We start from the raw sequence: 21,373 nt of genomic DNA, 5'->3' as shown, positions 1-21,373 counted from the left end.
AAGTCGAACACCGTAGATGTCAAATATCATGAATTTCATCTCTTCTGCGGCAAGACGCCCGTCTCCGCGACGTGGACTGGTTCCGAATACCTTACACTCTGTGAGGGCATCCTTTTCGAGGAACAACAAGCCAATATGATCAGTTTGAATGATCTCTTTGCAGTGTTCAAAGAGAACACATGACAGCTAGGTACATCGTTTATTGCCTATGCATCAGCAAGTTTTAAGATAGCTCAGGATGGCAACCATATACCTGACGATGTGGAAGGGATAACGCCACGCATGGACGAAGAGACTCGAAAGGTCCCAGTGTGTCACAGTCGTGGCTCATGGCTCGTTCCACCATCTCCCACTTCGTCGGTGGTGCGACAAATAGGACTCGAAAGCTGCTCTGAAAGGTAGATTCCCCTTTCTTGGAACTAGCTGGAGGAACCATGTTGGATAGTACAAGGTTCCACGAGGCCGCTGATGAAGAAAGGAAAGATAACACAAACATGTCAGAGTTCCTCTGAGGCTCATTAAAGACATAGCCTTGCTTGCCGCCGAGAGTTTCCAGAGACGGCAACTTAAGATGTCGCGTACTTGCGTATCGGTTGACCAGAACTTTCCCAGAAGCGCTGCCATAGGCATGTAAGTAAAGTAGGTATGAGTTCGATGGATGCCGTGATTGTTGTCTCGTGTTGGAACCCAGGGAAAGTCTGCCTAGCATCTGCATCCGTGTCTTTGCTCGCTCAAAACGACACACCTCTTTGATAGCCTCATACAATTCTACCGTGCAGTTGATGCTACCATTCCCATACTTTAGCCCATACTTTAGGACTTTCAAGGTGACGATCATAAAGGACGACGTGAATAGCAAACAAACAGCGCGGAATCCTCGTTGACAAGCACCATGGAACGAAAGTGCATCGTAGTCAGGCATGAATGCATTGCTTCTATGTTCCGGTTGTTTGCAGCAGTGACACTCAGTGGTGTAGTACCGATAGTAACTCCTGGAAATAACCATTCACGAGAAGATGTCTGCTGGAATCTTTTCCTATTAGTAATGCGAAGCTGTTTATCCGGCTGTGAAGCCCAGGGCCTTGAATCTTCTGCATGAATCATGCAGCGAAAGTTTGCAGGCAGATATGGGAATGGATGCCCCGCAGGTGATCCATCCAAACTTCTCCGATCTAAAAGTACTTAAGCTTCAAGCAGCCCACCACGTTTCCCTGCAAACGGCTGGAGACAAAGTTCCACTATCCCCACAGATTTCCCCAGATTTTTTTGTGGAACAGGACAGGAATCATTGATAGATTGGTCTTAGAGATCAGCCTAATTTCAATTTTCTACAGAGTACGGAGTAAGTAACCAATACTTGTGCAGTGAGTCACTGGAGTTGATCGCATGATTCGAACATATAAAGCCTGCCTCTGGGAGTACATGGCACTCAATTCTGCTTGCTAGACACCTTTTGTGGGACGTTCTGATATACCTTCCTCACGGACCCTCTTTTGTTGTTCGAGTTGGAGTCAACGTGATCGACTGTTCATCATGACGGAGTCCAACAATTACGCCCTCACTCAAGAACAGAAAGACCATTTCATGAAATATGGTTATATTCGATTGACCAACTGCTTTTCGAAAGAGAAGGCGGCCGAATGGACGAAAGATCTTTGGACACGGCTGGGAATGTCACCCACGGACAAAGAAACTTGGACGTCGGAGCGGATTCACATGCCCCAGCATAGGCAAGAGCCTGTCAAGACATTCGCTCCCAAGGCCTGGGCAGCGATCTGTGAACTCCTCGGCGGCGAAGATCGGATCGTTGACGAGCACTCCGTGTGGTACGACTCGTTCATTGTCAATCTGGGCACGAAGGAATGGGAGGGTCGGTGGCCACATCCTAGGGATCTGACGAACTGGCATGTAGACGGCGATTTTTTCATTCACTTCTTGGATTCGCCCGAACAGGGATTGTTGGTAATCCCTCTGTTTTCGGATATCGACGAGCATGGTGGAGGGACGATGATTTGCCCGGATGCTATTCCATACATCGCAAAGCATTTGGTATGCCTTCTGCCTCATCACTCAGTAGTCAAACCAATATGCTAACAATGTTCTCAAGCATGACCACCCTGAAGGAGTGACGCCGTACATGACTCCTCGTGGCCAACAGCCCCAGCACGAGGGACTCGGTTTCTTCTCTGAGATAGCGAAGAAGTGCGACAACTTCATTGAAATGACCGGCAAGGTTGGGGATGTGATTTTGCTGCATCCATTGATGCTGCATTCGGCCTCCAAGAATAGTCTGCGTCAGGTCCGGATCATTACCAATCCGCGAGTGGCACTTAAGGAACCCTTCAATTTCGACCGGGATGATCCGAATGAATATAGCTTGGTCGAGCGCAAGACACTGCAAGCGTTGGGTGTTGACCGTCTTCGTGGATGGAAGATTGTTGGGGAGCGAGAAAACGTGGTTCCGGAACGGGTTCGCATCCAGGCGGAGATGAAGAAGAAGGAAGAAGAGCGGTTGCGTGCTGTCGCAGCTGCTAGCGCTTGAGGATCAATCTCCTGTGCTCAATATCATTTGTTGAGTTCCTCCTGCTAGCCAATTCACTGCGTGAATTATAAATTGCTCATACAACCATCACCTTTAACCACAGTAGAAGAGCTGGAAGTACTTCACAAAAGGTGCATGGAAGCTTGAAGAGCTAGTAGCTCAGCTTCACCCACTTTTATCTCCTCTCACGTGGCTGTCGATTGATAGAGCTGTGATCAGCTTGCTTCATCTCAGAACCCCAGATCTACGTATCCAGGACACTATAAGGACCTCGTAGTTTACTCTGGTCAAATTGGAGGTTCCAGACCTCACCGTCCTCGCCACATGTTTCCTTGTTTCCATGTAAGCCGCTTGATTTGACCATTTAAACAGCGCTTTGAACATTGCCCTGTGGCTCCGTTCACGTTGGAATCTGCCCCCATGTCTAGTAGGAGTTTCTAGGCCATAGTAGATCCCAGGAGTTGGAGAGCATGGAAGGGATGACTCGCTCAGTCGATCAAAGAAATTGAGTTCGCGACATCTCCGTACATCATTCGATGAAAGATTGGTCAACAGGCTCGAGTTGATTAGCACCGCCCACTGGGCATCTACGCTTGATAATTGAGTGATTGATCAGCCGATCCGATACTCCGCCTGCTTGCCAGAACAGGTTCTCCTGGACAGCACAGCGACACAGCAGCACAGCGGCCAGCGCAAACCTTGCTGCAACGAACTGGATTTTATTCCTGATCTGATGTCCGGTCAGAGGAAAGCGCATCGAGCAGCACTAATTACAGAGTAACTACAGTATTGAATACAGCAGCACTACATCATTACTCCGTAGTACGGAGTAGACAAGCTGATTATCCTCGTGATAGCCATCCACAAGGATAAACACGCGGATCTTCGATTTGATCAGCAAATGTCGATCGCTCGATGTCGCGCTAGGTTGTTGTTTGGGACTCCGGGGATGGATATCATTCTCGATAATCTCCCAAGCAGTGATGAGATTAGGAAAACAGGACCAGGACTAGGCGCATGGCTGCATGGCATGATGGCATCTCAGGCACAGAAGCTTCAGACAAGCTCCACAGTGGGTGTTCCGGGTAAATTGAATCGTGACGTTCTCCGTACAGAGCTTGATTAGATTCCTTTGATTCCAGTAATTCCACAACAGGCTAATGATGGTCCGCCGAAGGGAGATCGGCAAGCATCAACCATCCTCCATCCGGTTGAACCATGTCGATTTGGCAGATCGGAAACGATCTGCTGATCCGCTGCACAGGGATAATCGGACTGGAATGATTGACAGAATTCGAATCGACTTGTGAGAGTATGAGGACCTGCTTCAGTACATACGGAGAGCACCAAAGGAGGTTGTTGATTGAGGTCTCATTTAGCCGGTAACAACATTACAGCCAGTTTTCCGGTTGTTGTTAGAGTTATCTCCGAAAACAGCAGGAGTTCGTTATCAGATTTCAGTTTTCACACATTTCTTACACAGACATTCCTCGACTGACTCGTAGGGCGGAAAGTCGCGAATGCCTCGGAATTTAGCCCATGAGAACCCGCAGCACTGCGGGCGGACTTAGTACACTACCATTCAGTAAATTACTCGTGGCGAGTTAACCGTATCTCGCCTATCTAATGCCAAGCTGGGGAGAACCGGACAAGCGCAGACTGCACAGGATAGTACGTTGCAAATCCACGAGTTGCCGACTTCCCTGCGCTCAGTCTGACTAGGTTGAGTAGTACTGTACTCGTAAACAGTTTCAAAACTCGATGCGTTCGATCTGAGTTCTGGAAAAGAGTTTGGCCACTCGGCATTTTCCTCTCTATGCAGACAAACTCACTCGGCAAGAGAAGCTGACACCACGCGGAATGTCGCTTTTAGCCGGGATTCGTCCACTCAGTCGCAGGTGAGCCCTTGGAGGAAAACTTGGCTCTTTTTTTTGGCGCTGTGGCTGTTGGTGGTGGCCAACTGGCCAAGGTTGGCAACTTGCACATGGCGCAAGGAAAAGGGTTGGCCCCATTGATTTCATCAACGGTGGCTGCCGGCCTTCCGCAGACCTGTTCAGGCCTTTTGGGGAATGGGAGTACATAGCGGGAAGGGAAAACCAAAATCCGGGGAAACGTGGGACTCCACAACCGGTTTCGCTGTGGAGAATTTCAAAAAGCTTCCCAACACAAAACCCTGTTCCTTTCGTCCTTTGCAACAACGTTAGGGTAAAAAGCTAGCGTAACCTGCACCCTGACAGGGTCTGCCCAGGCTGAAAGGAGGTCCAATCGCTTCCGAAGATGAAGCTTCGACCAAGTCCGTCCCCAGAGCAATCTGCTACGGTTAAAGTCGAAATGGGACAAGCCACCACGAAAACTCCATCACAGGATGCTCGGGTGACATTGTCAATTGTCAAATATAATAATCGTGTAGAGATCCCCTCTTGCTCCAAGTAGACCTCTACCACCATTCAGTTCATTCTCTACCTTCATTTTAGTCATTATTCAACGGCCATCTCTGTGCACCCCAGGCACAGACGGTAGAGAACTCCCTCCCGCATAGAAGACAGAGTGCAATCACCAGCACGCTGCAACGATGCCGGCGATCTCCGTCGGGAAGTCCGCCCTCAAGGGGGACGTTGAGATCGCCCAGATTGGGGCGCCGCAGCTTGAGAAGGTCAAATGGTGGACAGATCCGGGTCTGCGGAAGCTCTACTTTTGGGCGGCAGTTCTCTGCGTGGCATCCGCAACCACGGGTTACGATGGGTACGGAACATCGAGCATTGGAAAGCCCAACATGGCACCGACATGCAGCAGCTAACGGGTTGATCACAGTCAAATGCTCAATACCTCCCAGAACATGGACTCATGGCAGGACTACTTCAAGAAGCCTACCGGCTCGAAGCTTGGTCTGATGAACGCTGTCTATCAGATCGGCAGTTTGGCCTGCTTTCCCATCGTGTGAGTTGCCGCGCTCTCCAAAAACTTTATCGTATCTGCCCTGACAAGGTCGCAGTCCCTACATGGCCGACTGGTTTGGTCGCAAAGTCCCCATTATGGTTGGCTGTGTCCTCATGACCCTGGGTGGTCTCCTTGGTGCTTTTGCCAATGGCTACGGCAGTATGTGTGATCTCTTCCGGGAGTTTCTGGCTGCAGAAGTTGACTTGGACCAGTGTACGTCGCGGGTCGTGCGATTCTCGGCTTCGGTAACTCGCTGGCCCAGATGGCATCCCCCCTGCTCTTAACCGAGATTTGCCATCCCCAGCACCGTGGAAAGGTCACCGCCATCTACAACTGCCTGTGGAATCTGGGCGCCCTCAGTAAGTACTGCTCGTCAAGTCACGGATTGGTCCGAGTCTGACAGCGTTCCAAAGTTGTTGCGTGGCTGGCATGGGCCACGATGACTATCCCGAACGATTGGTCGTGGCGGTCGATCACACTGCTTCAGATCTTCCCTGCCGTTCTTCAGGGAGCTTTCATCTTCTGTCAGTGACGACGCCTGACGAGACTTTCTGCAGCTGTTTCTGACTGGTTGCAGGGGCTCCCGAGTCACCTCGTTGGTATATCTCTAAGGAGCGGTACGATGATGCTTTGAATGTTCTTGCCAAGTACCATGCGAATGGCGACGTCAACCACCCCACCGTTCAGTTCGAGTACCAGGAGATCAAGGCTACCATCCGGATGGAATTCGAAGCCAAGAAGAACAGCAGCTACCTCGACTTCATAAAGACGCGTGGAAACCGCTACCGTCTGGCTCTGTTGGTTTCCCTCGGTGTCATCTCTCAGTACAGCGGCAATGCGCTGTTCAGCAACTACATGAACCTGATCTACAACAGCATGGGTATTACAGAGCAGAATCAGAAGATTCCGGTACGGACATCAGGGAAATATTCGCACAAACTATTTTTGTTCGCTAACACCCGGTTCAGCTCAACGGTGGACAAACCCTGGTGTCTCTGGTCGTCAGTGTTACCTCGGCCTTCTTCGTCGACCGCGTTGGACGACGCCCGCTCTTCCTCATTTCCACGACTGGTACGTTTAAAAGCCGGGATGTTAATCCGATGCCAAGTGAACTAACAACGCCAAAGGCATGGTGCTCATGTTCCTCGCCTGGACGGTCACCTCGTCGATCTACGAGCGAACGCAGGACGTGAAGACATCCGGCTATCCTCAAGTCGTGTTCGTCTGGTGCTTCAACATCTTCTACGCCCTGGCGTGGTCTGGTCTCCTTGTCGCGTACGCGCTGGAGATTCTCCCCTTCCGACTGCGTGCCAAGGGTTTGATGATCATGAACCTGACCGTGCAGGCCGCGCTGGTTCTTGGAAAGTGCGTGACTGGCCGTTCCAGCCCTCTCCCACGAACAGGACTAACATGCATGAAATAGCTACACGAACCCGATTGCTTGGGAGAATCTTCCCCATCACTGGAACCTGTCCCTCTTCTACACGGTAATTTCCCTTCTTTCTTCCGCTCAGCCGGCCTTGTCCTTGTCTAACAAGATTACTAGATCTGGATTTTCGTCGAACTCCTCTTCGTCTACTTCTTTTACGTCGAAACCCGTGGCCCTACCTTGGAGGAAATTGCCCGGATCTTCGATGGCGACGAAGCCCAGGTCGCGGATGTTACTCTCGAGAAGGAAGCCGCAGTTACTCATGTCGAATCACGCAACTCCGGTGCTTGATTGTCTAGTAATGGGTAGCACTTCATGGTTGTTTGTTATTAATATTTTTTTTTTATTTCTTTTTGTCAAATGGGATTTCTGATGTATGAGCAACGACATGTGTCACGATCACAGGTAGTCGGCTCGTATTCAGCGTCATAGAGTAGGGACTTGCATGATATGGTCGAGCCATTCTTAATCTCGTGATTACAAACTTCTAGTTTCAGTTATACACTCGATTGACTAACTGGATCTCTGAGACTCGACCCAAGTCGAGGCTCTCACTGCTCCCATTCATCCTTCAACCCCTTCAGCCCCTTGACCGTCGGCTTCTTCTGCCGCTCCGCAATCTGCGTCTCTTCTCCTGCGGAGGATGACGACGACGAGAATGGAGTCTTCGTTTTCGAGCCCCAACCCGTTCGTACGCCCTCGTCCACAGACAACGCATTCGGGCCACAGATCCTTCGCTCCTCCTCAATCTCCTCTTCGCTCATTCCGTTCGTCGCCCAGATGCGGTGGATCCGCAAATCGTACGGCCCCTCGACGCGATCTGTGAGCCCGATGCCCACGCTTCGTATCCGTTGCTTGATCAGAGAGGTCTGCGGCTCGACCACAACGCCGTGGTTCGTGCGCACAAACGCGTGGAACGGAAGGAGCACCGTTTCCCAGGATGAGCCGGACGGGGTAATTGTGGCCGTTGTCGACCCTGAGGAGATGATGGTTTCCGCTGGTGGAATGTCCGACAGTGCGGGCGGGATGCCGTTCGGGTATAGAGTGGCGGTGAGGTCGTCGTCGGTTGCCTCGGCGGCGGCTGCTAGGGGCGATGATGATGATGACTGTGATGGCGACTGCACGCGGTGGTGCCGTGTATACAGTCGGTGTTGGTGAATGTCTGTCGGCTCGATCGTGTCGCTTTGGATGTTCACCGTGTACCGCCGGCCGTCCGATTTAACTCGTAGTGCGAGGTACGCGTAGGGGTCGACGTCCCAATACAGCCGACCAAAGAACCAGTATCCGCGGTCTTTGTTCCGGAACGCGGCGTAGCCTGCCATTGACCGTTTTGATTAGCCTTACTTTCTCTCCCCCCGGGGGCGGTTTCCTCGTGCTGGGACTTCTGCACACCTGTTCTTTCCACCCGCCAGTTTGGCGGCAGCTTCGTCGAAATACTTCCATGAAACCGCGCATGCGCCGGCTCGCCCGTCGCCGGGTCCGCGGGAACGTAGTCCAGGCTTGCCGTGCTGTAACCCCCGACGGCACGGTCCGCCATCGTCTTGCAGGCCGCGACGGTGGATTCATCTTCAAAATCGAGGAGATAGTACGGTTTCGTTGGTGTGGATAAAGTCTCCGTATTCCATGCTGCAGCGACGCCTTAGCTCTGGCACCAAGAGCACAAGTTGATGAGGGCAATGCTCACCTATGCGCGTCAACCGGCTTAGTTCCTCTGTGCTGCGCTTGAAGAAGCCGGGCGCCTTGGCCGCCAGGCAGCGAGCGGTCGGATGCATTTTATCTTTCTGTTAATAGCAGTCAGATTGAATCCTATCAAGAGTCTTTGCGATCGGCGCGTGGAATACGGAGCTGCGATGGCGAGATGATGCAACTCATGCAAATAACCTTGGTTGAAGTCAGCGATAAGATAGGAGGTCTTAAGCCGCGGGTTCGCCAAAACTTTTTTAAACCTATGAGTACTAGGTACTTGTTAGCATCGGACCTGGCTACAGGCAAGAAGTCTATGGAATCGAATCTGATCGCTATCCATGAAGCCCTCCTTTCCAGAGCGTCGTCCTTCGATTCAGTTCAATGCAAGTTGACTGCTTATCATCGCAATGACAAGTCTCAACCCCTCCGTTGACTGCCTCCCCCTGAAGCGACGACTCACATCAGGACTTGGATGATCTTTTGATCGGCTCTTTTCCTTTTGAGATTCTGTTCCAGATTTCGAAATAGGTTAACTAGATCCAGCAGATATTGTTCGAAGCCAGACTTGCGCATTGGCACCAGTCAAAATCTTCTCATGATCCTGAGCACGATACTTTCGAGTGAAACAGTCATAAAGCGTGCTTCGCGTCTATCTCTCGTATTCCTGAACCTGGACAACAAAGAAGTCGCGGCCGACGATGCGATGACATACGAGTATTCCTGATGGCACAATGGCCTGCAGTGTGGTGTCACTGGTGCGAAGGCCTTTCTTCCCTGCGCAGATCGGTTGAAAAATATCCTGCTCTCCTGACACTACTATTTGTCCCATTCGCAACGGCTATATCATGGCGCCTTCGCCTCTAACAGAGTCGAATTGTTGAGAGACAGGAGATAGATCGATTCGGATCGATGATAAGATTGGCGAGGGCCATGTGGCGGGTATATACTGGAGCTTTCCTGTCCTATAGCTATCTTGTTCTCATGGATGATGGTAATCCGTGCGAGGACTATCTTTCTACTTTTTGTCGACATCGTTCAACAGGAGCTCTGGCAGGCATCTGTGTGGAATATAAATACATGACAGCGATGCGTAAGCGTGTTCCCTCACGACATTGATGTTTGTATTGAGAGGGACAAGATCATCATTCGGGGCGAAAACGGAGCATCTACTGTTGGGATCTGGGCAACAGTCCGAGCTCGAGAAATTGGCAGCTATGTACCACAGCATCAACCCCATGCTATAGCACGTGGACGCAAATGAAAACATGCTCGTGGTATTCGAGATCAACCGCGAGAAACGTCCGCCGGATGTGTAGCAGACCAAGTGGGCGTGAACCGGGGGGCTTCTCGACAAGAAGCATTTTCCCCTGTCGCTGTCTGGTTATGATCTGGACAAGACAATGTTCCGACGAAGACGCGGGAACAGTCGCATTTTTGGCCATACGACAGTGGCCCAGCTGTCTTTTGAGCATGACAAATCATCATTGGCGTCATGTGCATGACGCATTCGACAAGCTGACCTTCCGCTGGGTCGTTAACCTTTCTCCCCTGCACGAATTTGGTTGTGAGTTACTCACTCACTGCATTTTCTACGAATATAACAGCCTTACCAACGGGGTCTATATCCGCAACTTTTCCAATGTCACCTCATGCACCCGTAATTCGATTCCGAGAGTAGAATCCCTCGGAGTCTGGATCTAGGTGTGGTTGGCAACCGCGAGGTGCTTGGTCTGGCTAGCTATGATGGTACCCAGCCCTGGTTTTTTAATCCAAACTTTGTCCCAACCTTCCGACTGCAAAACCTTACTCTGCAATGGAGGAAAGTGGCTGACTCTAGAAAATCAGCTGATCCTGTATCTTCCCAGTAGTTATTTCGAAAGAGTCAATTGTATGAAGAAGCTTTCCCATCCTCCGCTCTTCTACTCCGTACCGTTTCTCTTCAATTTGAGACTAAAACGATGCAGGATATCATGAAGCAGGGAGAGGGAGCATTGCTTGCCCTAGTCAACCAGCTCCCAACTCACAACGGCATCCAAGCAGAAAAGTTTCCTGACAAAATCCTCGCGCTCCTCGCTCACTTACCGCGTCACGGAGACAATTAATTGAGATGCCAATCGAAAGCCCCTAACAGGTGCTCGTCCAATCACCGCGATGTAGATAACTCGAGCGACTCGACAGTTAGAAAACGGCGCTGCAGGCTTCCATGGTCTGCCTCCCTTAACAAGTAATGTGCAAGCCACCGAAAGCCCAAAGGTGAGAAAGTCATCCAGGTACGGATAACAGTCATGGGCGAATGTGGTCAATCCTTCCGTCTTCGCTTCCGTGCAGCTCGGATATCTAATATGTAACGATGTTTGACTATGGAGGACATGGATTTTGCGCGCTAGTCAGGATCCGATGTTGGAGCTGAAGCCTGGCCAATAAGTCGACCACTAGGTTCGTTGGTCGTTGGTGTAGGGTTTGTAATACTCCCTATTAAGGTTTACCAACAGACAATCAGGGACCTACCAAGCAGTTACAGTCAATTCGACCTTCTGAGCTGAAAGCCTGAAATTAACACCAGCACCGTAGCTCCTCCGTAAGTTAATGCACCGGCATGCTATTCTGTTCTGTGCGGATACAAGAACGTGAGTTTCTCGTTCATCAAGCTCTCTTGCAGGTTATGAAACCCTCTTTCCCAGGCAGTTCCATTCGGAACCAGTGAGAGTTGAGTACTACTTAACTATGGATCCCGCCGTGGAAAGCTCTGCCTCCGAAGCGACGGCCTCACAATTAGCTCGATCTGAAGACGATGATTTAATCAGCTCTTTGCCTCTCGGTATTCTGCTCTGGATTGTGGAGTATCTGGATCTAGCAGACCTCCTCCGTAGCCAAATAGTGGGCACTGACCGATCGTCGGAAACGTCTCATAAATCATGACTCTAACCGGTCCCGCCCTAGGTCTCCAAGCGGTGGCACATGATTTTCTCGTCTAAGATAATCTTAAAGCGTGTTTTGCGACCTGCACTCGAATCCCTTGGCCTCGACGACAAGGATGTAGCGGCAGACAGCGCCACGACATACATCCGATGGCAACATGGGTTGCAGTGTGGTCGGCCGGTGAAGAAGATCTTTATTCCCTTGTCAGAACCGCTGAACGAGTATTATATGTACAAGTCGCGACGGCTATGCCATGGCAAATATTCCTCGAACAAAGTGGAAATATTGGATCTCGAGACCGGGCAGAGATCGAGTTGGGTTGACAACGAAGTTGGCGAAATTGAAGGAGGGAACCATAGCTACCACTTCGCTCTATTCGACGACTATCTTGTTTGCATGTGTACTAAAAAGTAACATCCCGCTTCTACCTCGTTGGCATCGTCTATCTAACAAATGCTGGCAGCCATATGACAGTGTGGGATATACACACATCGCGGCGATGGGTGAGGAAGTTTCCTCATTTCCCCAATCTGGTTTGTTTCGAGAAGGACAAATTGGCCATCTGTGGCGATGCTGGGGGTGCTTACCCCATCTACATTTGGGACCTGAGCGTGGATCATGTCTGAGTAATAGGAGAAATAAGCGGCAACCCTTTTCCGTATATGTGGCACATGGATGTGCAGGACCAGAACGTGCTGGTGACATTCGAAATCAACTGGGACGAATTTCCGCCAAAAGTGCAGCAAACTAAGTGGAGGCTGACCGGGGGACTCAATGACAGAAAGAATTTCCCCCTATCGTTGTCGGGCTGCGATATGGACGAGGGAACCTTCACAGCAACTTTCCCACCCAGATACCGCACCCGTTGCACTTTTGGCCGCAAAACAGTGATCCGGCTGTCTTCTCAGGGGAATCACACATTCATGGACCTCACGTATGACCATGCCATCGACGAGCTGAGCCTCCGATGTATCAGCAACCCCTGGCCCGCATATTGTTTTGACTGGGCCTTGCTCACCCCCTACATATCCTACCAGTGGAACGAACACTATGGCAACAAGGTCAATATCTGCAATTTCGCGGACGGCTCCCTAATCGTGCACCCCTACCGGCTGGACTTCCGAGAGGTCAAGACTGGCAAGGAGTGGCGTGAGTTTGGATGGGATGACCAAATAACTCCATTGAAATCGTTCGGCGACCGTGAGGTATTTGGTATAGTTAGCCTTGATGGCATCCAACTCTGGTGCTTCAATCCAAACTTCATTCCCGACCTTCCGGGTGCAAAGCCTTACTCTGAAATGGAGGAAGATGTTGGAGTGATTCGCCTCCTCATGCAAGGCAACCATTGAACGAATCCGATGCATGAAGGGTTTTCCAATCCTCCACTGATCCAACGACTTCTCACTTCCATCGAAAGCATACAATGCGGAACATCATGACGCAAGAGGAATCACTGCTTGTCGGAGTTAACCAAGGTGCCAACCTACATCGTGAAGGGCAACACTTGAGCAGAAAGGACTCTGGCACAACTTTCATGTTCCTGAGTTCTTGCCACTGCAACGGAGCCGATCGGGACGGGATTCGAGAGCTCCAAACTTCCCGATAACCACAATTCAGACAGCTCAGCAAACGCTTGGAGATTGTCCCTCCAGCGCCGATGATTGTGTCACGGGTAGAGCACAGGAAAGGGCCTGGCCTCGAAGAGCGAGCGTACTTGGTATCTGCAGTATGTAACTGACATACTCACGCAGAATGTACTCCATACTGCTCTACTTTGATCGGACTTTGAACAAGACTATCGTTCGGAAGTCAGAGGCGGGTTTCCTAAAGCACGGATACGAGTACAAGTACCTTCCAAGTACCTACTGTACATACGATTAGGTACCTAAGTGTATTGGAGTCTCTCTCCGAGCGATTCCGTGACATAAGTAATCAGTAAATGACTGAAGGCCCACAGGCTTGGTAAGATGTCTTCCTGTTCGAGTGCTTGGTCAACTGCGGCATGCGGTGGCTCCTCCTATCTCGACTATCCTGCATGCTTTCGGTGGAGTAGGAGAGAAGATGATTAGAAATGGCCAAACCCTGAATGCAATGAATAAGGAAGTTCAAGTTCATGCGCAAAAGTACAAGATAACATGATTTCGTGTGTTCAAACATTTTCCTCCGCTGCAGAGAAAGGATATGCACCCGGAAAGTTGCGAATGAAGTTTGGATTGAAGAACGAGAACTGAATGCCATTACGGCAAACCACACCGAAAACCTCACCACATCTTGCGACAAGCAGTGGTTCCTTTCCTTGCTTCAGGATGTCCTCTATTGTATCTTTTCGAAGCGGCTTGTAGACAGCGGAGGATGGGCAAACCCTTCCATGCAATAAATTCTTTCAAGAAGAAGCCGGAGTATCTGAGTACCTCCCTGTAGGTACGAGGTACAAATCAAATAGTCATGTTGCAATTTCAACGACTTCCTTCCGTTTTTGTAGGGAAAGACGTTGAATCCAAAAGATCTGGAACGAATTTTGGGTTGAAGAACCAGAGCTGAATGATCTCGTCACTGGCCAGACAAAGGACCTCAGAGTTGCCAGCGAGTTGCACGTGAGCGATCCCGTCTTCAATGTTTGATTGATGGCTGTGTTCGTGCAACAACTCGCTGGAACAGACTTCTCGGATATCTATCTGGCGCGAGTTCATTGTTGTGGTGCCATTGGTGGTGTTGTAGATATCAAGCCGACTGACACGACTGTTCCATTCGTAGGTTATGTAAGGAGTGAGCATGTCCCAACTCCAACTATCTAGAGGCAGGGGGTGGTCGATCCATTGAAAGCTCAGTTTGTCGCCGGTGTAGTCGTACATGAGGTCCATCACGAATTTGCGGTCATCCGTAAGATACAGCCGGGTTATTGTCTTATGGCCGAAGGTGCGACTCATGTGGAGACGGGGTGGGAACATTGTCCTGTCCAGACGACGACCCGACAACGGCAGGATAAAATATTTCCTGTCGAGAAGCCCCCCGGTCAACAAACACCCACTTGGTCTGCTGCACCTCCGGCGGGTCTGTATCCCAGTTGAACTCGAATCCCACCAGCATGTTCTCGTCTGCTTCCATGTGCCACAACCATGGACTGCAAAGTTGAAATAGTCGCCTATTTCCCGGACTTGATCCGCGCTCAGATCCCAAACGGAGATGGGGGCAGGGTCCTCCCAGGTCCTTCGAATCAAGACCATTTTGTCGTTTTCCATGCAAACAACCCGGTGAGCTTTAGTGAGCTCTCTTACCAATCGCTGTGATGTTTGTATATTCCACGCTGTCAGTTGACTGCCAGCGTTCCTGTTAGAAGATGCCGACAAGAAGTAATAGTGGCCTCTTACGTATCATTGCATATGAAAACAAGATAGCCATCGGACTGATAGAAGAACAAGTCTTGAACGCTCGCTTGGATTTCGTCAACTTCGTCATCAATCCAACTCGATCTGTCTCCTGTCTCGAGGTCCAATATTTCGACTCTGTAAGTGTCATATGTGCTATGGCATAGCCGTCGCGAATTGCACACATAATATCCTCGGGTGTCCTTTCTCAGCGGTTTGGAGCGGGGAAGAAATATCTTCTTTACTGGCCGACCACACTGCAAACTATGGTGTCATTGGAAACAGGTCATCACCTCGTCGGCCGCTACATCCACGATGTCCAGTCCAAGGAACACAAGTGTTCGGCGCAAAGCCCATTTTATAACCGCTTCCCTCGAGAATATCGTACGCCATCGCTTCGAGACCTAGACAGCTCCTGTGAATTAAATTCACGAGATATTTCGACGAGGATCAGTCCGAGTCGTTCATGCACACCCTCTGATTTCGGACAATGTCGGCTGGATCTAAATACTCAGAGATCTGGACCAGAATCTCGACAGGTAAAGAGCCGATCAAATCGTTATTATTATCAGATTGTACTCGTCCTGAGCACGTCTCGTCGCTTCAGAGGCGGGGCCAACAGAGGGATTCATCCTGGCGATTGCGCAGGTCAGGGTATCGCATTTGTGATTTGACAGAACCAACCTGGAGGTACCTACAGGTTTTGCTATTCAGCAAGTCAGCAAGCCAGTTGACAAGAACTAGGTGAGGGTTAGGGCTAACAAGTCGGTATGCTAGCAGCCTCTGATATAATTCAGTTAGCCATAATAATTCTAGTTATTCATGCTTTGGGAGATTACAATTGGCTAAAAGAATCATTACCCATCCATTGTACGGAGTACAGATTAGGGAAACAGTTACCGGATTCACCGCTGTGTGTGAAGTCCCGTGAGTCCGTGACTGGGATAACCCCGACCCTGAACATGGAACACCTCTTTCAGGCCACTTGAAGAAAAGCCAGAGTCAGGACGTGGTGTATATCCTCTGCACGGCTAACTAGAGCTTGGGGATACGTGAGGATCTGATGAAACCCGTTTTCCCGGCGATTCTAGTATCCATCTCATTGTCTCGCGTAACAGGTGCGCCATGATAGCGACTGCCACAAACAAACGTCATCGCGGCTGCGCATGAGTGGTCATGGAATTAAACGAAAACACATGATGTGAGCCTGCCGAGAAGAGTCACAGACCAGATGATGAAGGCCAGGCTAAAACGTCTTCGATCCATCAAATGACGAACACATGAGAGTTTCGCTCCGCTGATATCTTGCGTTGACAGAGCACCAGTAGTCGCAACTTCTTGATTTCTTATCTCTAGAAACATGTGTTTCGACCTCATTATGTCGTCCGAGAGTTCGGTGGAAGAACAGGAGCCTGCGACTCCTTCCCGGCACGCCTTGTCGATTAGAACCAGGACGACCAATATAGAAAGGACTCCGTTGCTGGACACTTCGTTGTCACAACTCCATATCGAAGCATGCCAGCCGGAAGACCCGTTCTTCGACATGGACGATGACGAGATACATCAGGATGGTTATATTCCTGAGTACGAGCCAGGTCAGTACAGTTTCAACAATGGATCCCTTCCTATCTGGAAAAGAAACATACAGCTCACATCCGCCAGATGCCGTCATAGCCGAATACTGCGTCGACACTGATTTTGACTACAACGTCCTCGACCAGGCTTGTCCCATGGTCCACATCTGCGCGTATCGGCCATACTATCTGATTGACCGTGACGTAGAAGCCCACTATGCGCTCCTCCTCCAGTACAAGGGCAACGCCTGTGTCTTTCTCGAGATGCTGCCAGGCACGGACGCGCGCAATCTGCTCATAGGAAAGCTCTGCTTCTTGCACGTGAATGACTTTGATTCATACGAGGAATTCATCATCTGGTCTGGCCGCACCAACATGTTCCCCCGCATGCAGCGGTTCCTCGACCACATCGTCCTCCGGGACTATCATCGGTACGAGTTTACCGAATCCCGTTCGGGGGCCAGGGGGTGGTTGCTGGCCATTATCGAGGACTGGACAGAGGTGCGGCTGCTCTCGCGCCCGGCGTATGACGAGGTTGCCGAGGTGCTTGAGATGGACTGGGTGGAGCCGAATCTGTTCCGCCGGCTGGCAATCGAGCGAGGCCGATTTTACTGATGTGACGTGTTGGATGCGTGCGGAGGTGAGACCTCGATCATGGAGGGTCCTTGATATTCTTCATTGTCCACCCCGTATGGGTAGTTTCTGAGTATCAATAGCCGCGTATAATATAGCGCATGTTTGAGACGTGCATCTGGGATGAGTGTGACAGTGGCTATGATGCACTATCCGTCGCCATCTGCTTTTTGAGGTCGAGATACCTTGCCGCGTAATCATTCGCCAGAGCTGGATCACCAGACAACTGCATGGCCATCGCCTTCTTGGCCATCATCTCGCATTGACCAGACAGGTCTTCGATCTTCTCGTACTCGCCATATGCACAGTCAATGTACGCCACTGCGCGCGCAATGTATTCATGTTGTTTCACTGCATCCGCTGCGGTGGGTGCTTGCTTCTTCCTCGCAGCGGCCGCGGACGAGTGCTCGCCAGCCATACCCATGTTAGCATCCACCAGGATCGAGTAGGACCGTGCTGTGAGAGCTCGATCTTCAAATTCGAGAACCTGGGGCATGATGCTCTCCATCATCGCTTCGGCGGCTTCGAACTCTCGCAAACTCAGCAAAACTCTCGACAGTACACCGATAGCTTCCCAGAGACCTGAAAGAGCGCGTGACTGGAAGGCGAGGCGGGAGGCTCGCATCGCTAATGAGAAACCTCGTCGTGGCTGACCGGTCTTGTCCATGATCCGTGCCTTGTCGCAGAGTATACGAATTTGCGTGTACACATCAAAATTTTCTTGCTGCATTGACTGGGCGATGTCTTCAATGATGTCCATTGCTCGACGGTAGTCTCCTCTGCGGATGCAAAACTCGATCTCGAGAAAGGACAGATGCTGTGTGAGATCAACATCCGGAAGCTGGATGCTCTTTAACTGGGAAAAGAGGTGCTCAACTGCGGCGATGTTGTCTCTGTACAATTATCAGTCTGCGATCGTGTACACAACAGAGCATCTCATACCGGTAGATTTCCCTCCGGAGTTTCAACAGACCAGCATAGAATGTCCACTGCTGACTTGCTCTCAGAGATCTGAGCATGTGCTGTGGGATATCAGTAATCCGCGCCATTGCTCGCTTGTGGGATCCGGAAATAGAGAGCTAGGACAGTTAGTTGCAGCTCCGAACATGGTTCACGTATCCTGCGTACCAGTTGGCAGCTCCGGAACGTGCTCTTCAAGTAATCCTCAAATGGCGCTTCCTTTGAATAGCACTCTCGCAAGATCTCGCTGTGCAAGAGAGCGAGATGCGTAAGACCTCGGCTGGTCAGCTTCAAATTCTAAAGTTGTAATCAAGTGAGATCCGTACCAACGCGTGAAAAGAGCGAAGACTGCAGCAACAACTGTGGACCGACGGACGCCAAGAGATTCTTGGTCACATTCAGATGGGCCGCCTTGGCGATGTTTTCAAAGACGGATGCCAGGCTCTCTCCCTATTGTCTGTCAGCATTGCAACAAGGTATAACAAGACAGGAGGACCAACATTTTGAAGCTCGAGCTTCGCTTCGCTCAGCTGCGTCGTGCTGAACAATCCCCACATCTCCGTCTCTTTTGCCTTTGCTTTCAAAAAGGCCAGTCCGTCCTTTTCACTTCCGAGCATGCCTGTGTTTTGAACATCCTTGGTCTCCTCTGGAAATGCTTTGCCGAAATGGTACATCCAGCTCATGCAAAAATTGAGGCAATGCATATCATGCGACTCCCGCGCAATGGCTATGGCCTCTTGCATTGCCGAGACAGCCTCGCTGTGGGAGCCAAAGTCGGCTTGCAGAATGGCCAAGTTCAGCAGAGCGTATTGGTAGAAACTGCGATCTCGATTGTGCATGGTATAGTCAAAGTACCGATGCAGATTGTCGAAGGCGGAGGGATAGTCTCCGGCGCGCCAGGCGTCGAGGAATCTGCCGCAGTCAAAAGAACCGTCCACTTCTTCCGGAGACGCATTCTCTTACCGTAGGTAGTGCGACAAGCTCGGTACCGTCACTCCGGCTGAGATGATGTACTCCAATTGGGATTTTACCTCGTCGGGTACCCGGCCGCCGACGCCTGAGCCCAATCAGTAGATATTCGCCTGACCACAGGAGGGTATCACCAACGTTGCAACTCTCCAACCTGAAACTCGAGCAGGCGCTCGACATCCTTTGTACTTATGCTAGCTTCCTCCTCCACGTCACGGCCAATGTTCCCATAGATCGCTTGTCCCAGAGGACTGGCCAGATCAGCACCAATCGCCACCAGATTCATATCCACGGCGGTATGCTCCGCGGACGGATTTCGCCGCGCCCACGCCCGAAAGGTCGGTAGACGGTACTTGATAAACCCCCTCCAGAGCTTGACAGAATCCTGAAACTGGAGACGAGTAAATTCGAGCTGGCAGCGGCGCACAAACGCACCGAGCGGCGACCCGCGCGACAGGAGCATCTTGTCTCCCGAAGTCTGGGGTGCGATGCCATTGTTGCGGTCCTCGATCTGCTCCTCGCGCGACTTCTCGACGAGCGAGGAGATTTCGGAGAAGAACGTCTCGAGCGCGTCGCAGCAGTCGAGCGACCAGATCTTGCGCAGGAAGAGATCCCACAGGGATCGGCCGGGGATGGACGAGCTGTGGTATGAGAGGACCTCCTCTAGCTCGTCGATCGCAACGGCATGGTCTCTATCCCGCAAGAATGTGGACGGTGAGCGGACCGAGGGGTTGACCGGTAAGATGTGCGAGACCAGAAAGGAAAGAACGGCGACAGCGGAGGCATTGGGGACGACGCCCTCAGTGTACAGCGACACCAGGCACAACAAGGCCACCTTGGACGGGGTGAGATATCGGCTCATGGTGATCTTGCTCGAGCTTCAGCTCGAATGAGTTGAAAAGTCGACTCAACGCATTGTCCTTCGAGGTGGCCGTGAATTTGATGTCCAAATCCTTGGAGGCAGTATTTCGCAACACACCGCAAACTCTGTCGAGAACGTGGCTCAATTCGCGCTCTTCTAGTCATCTCAATGCTGTTCACACGCGTTAGGTAAAAGACTAGGTAGGTAGTTACATGCCTGAGGCATCAATCTGTGATGCCAAGCGTGCAGCGGAGTGGAAAATGCCCCTCCGCCCCGCGAACATCTTCCAGCTCTGCTCGTGATGAAGATCAATTGAGCCTGAGCACAGTCAAACGAAACAATGGCAGAGGCATTGACAAAAACCGATCTCAACGGCGCTCTGCCGTTGATCGCGCGAGGCAAAGTGCGCGATCTCTACGAGATTGACGACAAGACGCTCCTCTTCGTCGCGACGGACCGCATCTCCGCATACGATGTGATCATGGAAAACGTACCTCGACCACCACAAGTTCCGCCTCAAGAAAATAGGAGCTAAATGCAGGGAATCTAGGGCGTCCCAGACAAAGGCAAACTCCTCACCCTCTGCACCAAAGCCTGGTTCCAGATCCTGCAACGCGCCGTCCCGAATCTCCGCACGCATTTCATCTCGCTTGACCTCCCGCCGCAGATTCCGGAGGCATTGCGCCCAGCGCTGCAGAATCGGAGCATGCAAGTTCGAAAATACAAGATCTTTCCAATCGAAGCCATTGTACGCGGATACATCACGGGCTCGGCGTGGAAGGAGTACCAGAAATCCGGTACGGTGCATGGGATCCCCATCCGGCCGGGGTTGAAAGAGAGCGAGGCGTTCCCCGACGGGCCGATCTACACGCCGAGCACCAAGGCCGAGCAGGGGCAACATGATGAGAACATCCATCCTGACCAGGGTCCGTAAACCCATAGCCTCCCATCGAACCGGGGAACTAAAAAAGAGTGAACAGCCGCCGCCATCGTCGGCGAACCCTATGCCAGCAAAATTGCCTCCCTCGCCCTCACCCTCTACAAAGCCGCACATGATTACGCCTACGAGCGCGGGCTGATCATCGCGGACACGAAGTTCGAGTTCGGACTCGACCCGGAGACCGACGAAGTCGTGCTGGTCGACGAAGTGCTCACGCCGGACTCGTCGCGATTCTGGCCGCGGGATTCGTACGCCGTGGGCAAGAGCCAGGAGAGCTTCGATAAGCAGTATCTCCGCGATTGGTTGACGCGGGAGGGACTCAAGGGGAAGGAGGGCGTCGTCATGCCGGACGAAGTGGTGAGGAAAACGGCAGACAAGTACCAGGAGGCGTGGGAGAGGATAACGGGTGGAGGTGAGTTGTAACATATCTCTTCTTTCTTCTAAAAGCGTGTCGATCTATGAACACATAGGCTATCCCGCTGGTCGGATTTCTTAGTTGATAGATTTGAGCGATTCATTCATCGCATGCCTTCGATGGCGTGTGTGGATCATAACTA

General features: G+C 51.2%; 10 protein-coding genes across 10 annotated transcripts; 6 read left to right on the top strand and 4 right to left on the bottom strand.

The window, feature by feature from the left end:
- Positions 1 to 223: 223 nt before the first annotated feature.
- VTN31DRAFT_7489 (uncharacterized protein) lies at positions 224 to 1,006 on the bottom strand (the record flags this gene model as incomplete). The annotated part of the gene is made up of 1 exon (XM_069408215.1): positions 224 to 1,006. The coding sequence occupies one exon, from the start codon at positions 1,004 to 1,006 to the stop codon at positions 224 to 226; it is 783 nt and encodes a 260-aa protein (XP_069257987.1).
- A 527-nt stretch (positions 1,007 to 1,533) lies between these two features.
- Positions 1,534 to 2,542, top strand: VTN31DRAFT_7488 (uncharacterized protein; the record flags this gene model as incomplete). The annotated part of the gene is made up of 2 exons (XM_069408214.1): positions 1,534 to 2,049; positions 2,108 to 2,542. The coding sequence occupies 2 exons, from the start codon at positions 1,534 to 1,536 to the stop codon at positions 2,540 to 2,542; spliced, it is 951 nt and encodes a 316-aa protein (XP_069257986.1).
- A 2,572-nt stretch (positions 2,543 to 5,114) lies between these two features.
- VTN31DRAFT_7487 (uncharacterized protein) lies at positions 5,115 to 7,199 on the top strand (the record flags this gene model as incomplete). The annotated part of the gene is made up of 10 exons (XM_069408213.1): positions 5,115 to 5,284; positions 5,354 to 5,479; positions 5,535 to 5,638; positions 5,692 to 5,838; positions 5,893 to 6,003; positions 6,057 to 6,388; positions 6,448 to 6,550; positions 6,607 to 6,844; positions 6,903 to 6,966; positions 7,026 to 7,199. 10 exons carry the CDS (start codon positions 5,115 to 5,117, stop codon positions 7,197 to 7,199), a joined length of 1,569 nt encoding a protein of 522 aa, XP_069257985.1.
- Positions 7,200 to 7,459: 260 nt separating this feature from the next.
- Positions 7,460 to 8,680, bottom strand: VTN31DRAFT_7486 (uncharacterized protein; the record flags this gene model as incomplete). Its single annotated transcript, XM_069408212.1, has 3 exons — positions 7,460 to 8,223; positions 8,301 to 8,534; positions 8,593 to 8,680. 3 exons carry the CDS (start codon positions 8,678 to 8,680, stop codon positions 7,460 to 7,462), a joined length of 1,086 nt encoding a protein of 361 aa, XP_069257984.1.
- Positions 8,681 to 11,318: 2,638 nt separating this feature from the next.
- On the top strand, positions 11,319 to 12,139 carry VTN31DRAFT_7485 (uncharacterized protein; the record flags this gene model as incomplete). Its single annotated transcript, XM_069408211.1, has 3 exons — positions 11,319 to 11,471; positions 11,535 to 11,923; positions 11,977 to 12,139. The coding sequence occupies 3 exons, from the start codon at positions 11,319 to 11,321 to the stop codon at positions 12,137 to 12,139; spliced, it is 705 nt and encodes a 234-aa protein (XP_069257983.1).
- Positions 12,140 to 12,175: 36 nt separating this feature from the next.
- On the top strand, positions 12,176 to 12,862 carry VTN31DRAFT_7484 (uncharacterized protein; the record flags this gene model as incomplete). Its single annotated transcript, XM_069408210.1, has 1 exon — positions 12,176 to 12,862. One exon carries the CDS (start codon positions 12,176 to 12,178, stop codon positions 12,860 to 12,862), a length of 687 nt encoding a protein of 228 aa, XP_069257982.1.
- A 1,107-nt stretch (positions 12,863 to 13,969) lies between these two features.
- VTN31DRAFT_7483 (uncharacterized protein) lies at positions 13,970 to 14,752 on the bottom strand (the record flags this gene model as incomplete). Its single annotated transcript, XM_069408209.1, has 1 exon — positions 13,970 to 14,752. The coding sequence occupies one exon, from the start codon at positions 14,750 to 14,752 to the stop codon at positions 13,970 to 13,972; it is 783 nt and encodes a 260-aa protein (XP_069257981.1).
- Positions 14,753 to 16,608: 1,856 nt separating this feature from the next.
- Positions 16,609 to 17,067, top strand: VTN31DRAFT_7482 (uncharacterized protein; the record flags this gene model as incomplete). The annotated part of the gene is made up of 1 exon (XM_069408208.1): positions 16,609 to 17,067. One exon carries the CDS (start codon positions 16,609 to 16,611, stop codon positions 17,065 to 17,067), a length of 459 nt encoding a protein of 152 aa, XP_069257980.1.
- A 157-nt stretch (positions 17,068 to 17,224) lies between these two features.
- VTN31DRAFT_7481 (uncharacterized protein) lies at positions 17,225 to 19,876 on the bottom strand (the record flags this gene model as incomplete). The annotated part of the gene is made up of 7 exons (XM_069408207.1): positions 17,225 to 17,978; positions 18,028 to 18,164; positions 18,214 to 18,320; positions 18,372 to 18,495; positions 18,546 to 18,957; positions 19,009 to 19,102; positions 19,153 to 19,876. 7 exons carry the CDS (start codon positions 19,874 to 19,876, stop codon positions 17,225 to 17,227), a joined length of 2,352 nt encoding a protein of 783 aa, XP_069257979.1.
- Positions 19,877 to 20,216: 340 nt separating this feature from the next.
- VTN31DRAFT_7480 (uncharacterized protein) lies at positions 20,217 to 21,239 on the top strand (the record flags this gene model as incomplete). Its single annotated transcript, XM_069408206.1, has 3 exons — positions 20,217 to 20,366; positions 20,427 to 20,802; positions 20,857 to 21,239. 3 exons carry the CDS (start codon positions 20,217 to 20,219, stop codon positions 21,237 to 21,239), a joined length of 909 nt encoding a protein of 302 aa, XP_069257978.1.
- Between the last annotated feature and the right edge of the window lie 134 nt (positions 21,240 to 21,373).

The sequence above is a fragment of the Thermomyces dupontii genome, assembly GCF_041956625.1.
Source record: "Thermomyces dupontii strain NRRL 2155 unplaced genomic scaffold VTN31scaffold_9, whole genome shotgun sequence".
NCBI classification, from domain to species: domain Eukaryota; kingdom Fungi; phylum Ascomycota; class Eurotiomycetes; order Eurotiales; family Trichocomaceae; genus Thermomyces; species Thermomyces dupontii.
This window is presented reverse-complemented; position numbering and strand designations above follow the sequence as displayed.